At 35.6% G+C, this 6,000-nt stretch overlaps 1 protein-coding gene across 2 annotated transcripts in view; it reads right to left on the reverse strand.

Moving 5' to 3' along the window:
* LOC110033567 (DNA-directed RNA polymerases IV and V subunit 2-like) overlaps positions 1-4,446 on the reverse strand; it is a 39,353-nt gene extending 34,907 nt beyond the window's left edge. Inside the window, exons 1-3 of one of the 2 annotated variants that reach the window (XM_020737597.1) lie at positions 4,176-4,446; positions 2,609-3,100; positions 1,408-1,614 (exon numbers count right to left, since the gene is read on the reverse strand). In XM_020737597.1, coding sequence (XP_020593256.1) covers positions 1,408-1,614; positions 2,609-3,100; positions 4,176-4,241 — 765 coding nt within the window. In that variant the 5' untranslated portion in view covers positions 4,242-4,446. Of the gene's footprint in view, positions 1-1,407; positions 1,615-2,608; positions 3,101-4,165 lie in introns of both variants that reach the window. The other variant, XM_020737598.1, reaches the window with a different exon arrangement.
* Positions 4,447-6,000: the final 1,554 nt, after the last annotated feature.

The following is a 6,000-nucleotide window of genomic DNA, read 5'->3' on the forward strand; positions in this document are numbered from 1 at the left end:
CAGTTCGGCTGTTAAATTATTCATAAACTTATTGAATGTAATTTTGAATTTCTTTAATTTTTGGAATATTAGCTTAGTTTTTACTTTTACAGAACCTATCAAAACAAAAAAAATTAAATTGTGTTAATTTTTTCAAATCTTGAGTTAATAAAGATAAATAAACAGGTAGCACAAAGATCAATATAGATTATTTTTATTCAGCATGCCAAAATTATAAAATTTTAAAAAGATTATTGATATTCTTCTTAAGCTATGCAATTTAAGCTACATATAATATATTAAGGTTCATTATTAAAGTAAAATACATTTCAGTTCATCCAAAATTAAACCGAACTCATCAAAGTAAAGTTCAATTTGATTTAGGGAATTTTAGAAAATAAATTGATAGGTTCCCCTTCTGAAATTTTGCTTCTAAAATTAACAGGTTTAGTTAATTCATAAGCCAAATCATTTGAACCAGCCAAATGCACACTCCTACTAGAAGCTGTTAGAGAGCTCAATGAATAATTTGATGCTCTACTCAAGCTCGCTGAGAAGAGTGTTGTCAAGGCATGAAGTCGTGCGAGATCGTTGTTATGCCAAATATCATGAGTGTTAGGGTATGCGAGGACATTGCAAGCACCAAGGCAATCACTTTGTGAACTCTGGAATTTAGAATTCACTTAATTTGGGCAAATTTCAACTTCCTCAAAAATATCTTAAAAAATTACTCTAAATTTATTTTCACTCCACCAAATGGACAAAAATGTAAATCAGCCAAAAAATTTCTAAAGGTGAAATGGCATGCAAAATGTGGATAGATCTCATCTATTTCTCTCAATTAAGAATGCAACATAAAGTTCAGGAAGTACTTTTTCCCGAAGTAAAACTAATCTCAGTTAAGATTCTCTAGTATTTTTTTTTAATTAAAAATGACGTGTAACAATTTGGCTCATCATTTTCAAACAAATAGTTATAACAGCCTTCATGCTTAAGTAATGGATATCAAAATTCTTCCGACCAAGTTTACAATGATTTTGAATTATATGACATTAAAACACTTCGATTCTTTAATGGATGAGTTTGCATTACAAAACTAACCTCATCACAATGCAAGTGTAAAACTGCACACATCAAACCTACCCAAACTCTGCATCAGTGGAAGTTATATGCTTGATATGCCCTTTCATAGTTACTATTTCATAATTAAACAAGAGTATAAATAAATAAGTTCGGATAAAAAAGTTTACACAAACTCAAACGTGAGGTCAACCAACTCTCTCTCCCACTCCTACCTTGACTAAACTTAACTACTAAGGCCTTTTCCCAATTATTTAAGTGATATATTAAGATTGATTCCCATCACAAACCTCGTATAGATACAAACATAGCTGCAAAAGAACATAAAAATACAAAAACTACATCTACCTTCTCCATGCCTTTTATCAAGAAGTAACCACCAGGATCAAAAAAGCAGTCATTTTTATCTTGGGAGGGAAGCCAACAAAGATCTGACCTAACCATCACAGGTAATCTCCCCAAAACAATCTCACTTTCTTTATCATCCACCAGCATCTTATGGACACCTGCGTCTTGGCCAGTCTTGGCTTTGTCACTTACGCGATGTACATAAACCTGTTATAGGCAAAATGGTCAGCAGTTACAATGAATATGTACAGACCAAAAAAAAATAATGCTTACAAAAAAATAAGGGCATTTACATACATACCACCCAATTCCATTGTATTTACATGAAACACCTAAACTTTACATTTTAAATTTATACCACCCAAATATCTTTCATATCACATCAAAAATACCATGATTTTAACTTTTAAAAAGTAATTTACACCTTTTCATGCATAGTTAAGATGGCATGTATGTAACAATTTACGTTTAGGTGTTAGATATGTAAATACATAATAATTGAATGATATACATGTAATCTTCCAAAGATGATTGGATTGTATACAGAAGCCCTTTTAAATATCAGCTTTAATCCATATATTTTACTAAAAAAACATCGAACACACTTTGATATATCATCAACAATTTGATTTCAAGCCATTTGAAGCTTCCTAAACTTCAAAATCTAAATTATCTTCTGATGAAATCAAAGTCATGCATTGTAAAAAATTTTATGCATACGATGGACGACCACAATCTTAAAATATTTTTGAAATCACACATGCGATTGATTTTAATGATGCTAAAAAAATGGATGATTTTGATGTTGCATTTTAAAGACCAGAACATCAAACTCTAATTGTGTGGAAAATGCTAATTATCCTCCTAGGAAGAAAAAATTTAATCTACATATAAAATTATGGACAAATATATGCATGTATGTATGCATGTGACATATCCATAAAACCAAAAACATATTCAAACATGCAGAAGCTTACTCACATGTACTAAAGATTTAACTTGAATTTCCTGTGTTGTAGCCTACATGTTTTAGCAACAATCTAAAAGCATCTATTCGAGATCATGCATGTCTACGCAAGCGAGAGGACATATTTGAAATCATGTGTAACCAACCAACAAAAATAATTTGGATGAGGCTAATGATGATCATGATAATATTTGTATGTAATAAGTAGCACAGAAATGCAATATTTTTTTTTACCTGTACTCTAACTTTAACTTTCATTTGAGCCGAATATGTCATGTTTTGTAGTCTAGCATGTTTTGGTGTTAGTTTGAGTTCTTGTTCATCGAGATCATTTTTTTCTACCCAAAAAACCGGCTTCTCTAATCTGACCTTCCCAAATGTGACTGTCGCATGTTTCCATGAGCCATCATTCTTAGCATCCTGTGGGTTATAGTCGGGTTCCACTGCAACTGCCCCAAGCGAATCAAAAAGCTCTTGAAGTCCATTTTTAATAAATTCATTATATGAGTTTATCTGGTGACTGACGAGGCCATATTCATTAAAAAAAGCCCTTGAAGCACCTTTGAAGAATTTTTCTAGCATTTCCAAGCTCATGTCAAGTTGTTCATCATGTTCAATAGGGGAATCAACACTCATTGAATCATAACTATGATCCTTCCCTTTTAAATTATTTTCCAGTATAGAGTCAGCTTCGACATCAAGCACATCTAGTGACTGTCCCTCTTCCTACAAATTAAGTAAAAAAGTGTGTAAGAATACTTAAGTGAAATTTCCTCAATTAGAATAATAAATAACAAGAAAAAAAAACATCTCATAATTCAAGAAACACCGGTTTACTTCTGAAGCAACTTGCCTTTCTGGAGAGGAGGCAAAAATCAAAGTTGTGGCTGTCAAAATTAATCAGCAGATTCAACACCTATGTAATAGCAATTCAACAGTACAAGCATTGATGCAAAATTTATATTTCAGAAGGACAATTAAGCATAAGCTGTTCACTAGAACATATCAGCCAAACCAACAACCCAATGTATGGTAATGTCAAAAAGATAGCCTAACATAACTAGGGTAAGCGGAGAACCAAGATATTCATGAGAATCTGCATAAGAAAAGAGCCAGCAAAAGTGGAAACGTAATAAGATTAGCAGCAAATAGAGAGCACTGGGACAAAATTATCACAACACTATTTAAAACCACTGCTCACTTCTATTTTACTACAACTTTTTTTGATATTTTTCAGAAATTCTATCATGAAAAATAGCTTTTCAAAATCAAATATTTTAGGGTGCAGAAAATCTTTAACTTTCTAATGAAATTTCCACTTTAAATTTTACAGTCATCCCAAATGGACCCTAAGCATTTCACTTTAACAATCATGATATGTAACCCTCAAATATTCTATAATCTTAAAACATGGAATCAAATATCATATAAGAAAAACGTAAGAGTATCGTGCATTGTACAAGTTTGATTAAACCATAAACCTACTGGCAAATGCATGTTAAACAACAAGAAGGATCGTTTAGGGTAACGTGTCATGCTACCAATATACTAAGAAAATAACCCGATCTTCCTCCCATCAGCATTGAACGCTAACACTAGAAATCAATTACTGATGTAAGTTCCAAACATGAATACAAGCCAATGCACCCTGCAGCTCTGCTTCCTCCCCATAATTCACACAACTCAAACCAGGATCAATCTACACCAAAATGACTAGGGAGAAGCCGGGGTTAATGAAAGGCAAAATATAAAGGGAACCAAAAATAAATATAGGGGAAATGGACATGGTACAGCATTATACATCCGTTAACGCTGCCGGCTCCGCCGATACGTCAACGACCGGTGTTGCAGGGGATTCCACCTCCATTGGTTCCGCGGCTCGTAGACACCAACGGCAAGAGGAGAGAGAGAGAGAGAGAGGGTTGGGAGATATCTTTCCTTCTTCACTTCACTGCGACGCGACGCCAAAAAAGCACGCTTGTGCTACTGTGATCACAGACGATTGCGGAGTGGCTCGGTGGTGCCGAATCAGTTCTCGCATGGAATTTGGGTCTGATCCGATTGTAAGTCTACGTCTTGGACATTTACTTATTGGAAGCCCCCCACACTCTCCAATATCTCATAGGACCATTAATGGGTGAGTTATCTGTGGGAGTATAGTGATGCATCGTCTGTCTCTCCCTGTCAGACTGATCTCATCCTGGTGTCAGAAACTCCTTATCTGCAAACTAGACAAAAGCAATCGACCAACATAACCAAGCTAATCGGTGGAACCAAGCCGATCAATGGAATCAAACTGACAGATTCAAGTTTCGTCGAACTGAGAATCATCAAGAGCCGACTGGCAACCCAACTCAGCGTATGCAGGAGAACAAGCCTCGTTGAACAAACACCTATCGATTCTAGTTAGTCGAATGCCAGGGTAGCTGAGCTATAAGCTAATTTATGTAAATACCTAAAATACCTTGTAATGCCTCACAATAATTATACGCATTGAACCACCTCTCTAATAAACAGAGGCTAATTTATTCAGTAAAGACTAATCAATAAAAATTCCCTCATTCTAATATTCATTATTGTGCTCTCTCTCTCTCTTATTATGTGCTCTATTCCTTAGGGTGTGATTCACAGAATAGATTCAGATTCAATATCCTAAAGGGTACAATGAGTGTGGATTATGCTAGCAACAAGAAGAGGAGCACATAAAGGAGAAGAGACCCACCAAAGAGACACTACTGACATGGAGTGCACTAGGTAGTTCATACAAAAAATAAAGATCTAAAAGCTAAAAGACCAGATAATGGGTTAGATGTTGAAGGACATCCAAGAAGCAGTAGCAAAGGGTAGAGAGGAGAAACCTCGAAAAGAAGTGCCAACGCACAATGCCTAAAGGGTAACTCCATTCCCTGAAAGAGTAAGAGATTCTTAGTGCCATGACAATGATGGGTTTGCACGAATGGATCTACGCTGATTTCAGAGTATGGATGTGCCCTGTCAACTAGATAATGCGTTCTTTCGGCAAATTTTTTATGATGAGCCCATAGATAAATTCAAAACCCCTTTGTTGGAATCCTACAAGCCTTAGACTGGCCCGAACGACCATATTGCCTCTTTCGAGTCAAACATTTGTTTATTAAGGATTACTGATGCTCTGAAGTGTCACCTGTTCTTCACCAAATCAAGGAAATCAGCTCTAAAGTGCTTCAATGGACTGCTAGCTGGAGTGATCACCTCCTTTGCCGACTTCAAGAGAATATTTATGGCACAGTTTGATAGCACCCAAAAGCCGCAAAAAAAATTACAAGCTCTGCTACATATCATGCTAATACAAAACAAGAGCATCTGCTCATTTATCACTCGCTTCCAGAAAGAGTTGATAGAAGTGCAGGACCTATAACCCATAGTTGTACATGGCGTCCTAGCTCAAAGGCTGAAGGAGCGACACTTTCAGTATGCTATGGGTCTCCAGAGATTGAAGACCTTAGCCAAATTGTTCGAGTTGGCCAACAATCATATTTTGGGCAAAGAGTACGACTCCACCTTACATCTGCAATGGCAGAATCAACCACCATCATTTGTATAAGAGGGCCCCCATAGATGACAGATAGAGACCAAAGGAAGACTTG

The sequence above is a fragment of the Phalaenopsis equestris genome, unplaced genomic scaffold, assembly GCF_001263595.1.
Source record: "Phalaenopsis equestris unplaced genomic scaffold, ASM126359v1 Scaffold001225, whole genome shotgun sequence".
In the NCBI taxonomy this organism is placed as follows: Eukaryota; Viridiplantae; Streptophyta; class Magnoliopsida; order Asparagales; family Orchidaceae; genus Phalaenopsis; species Phalaenopsis equestris.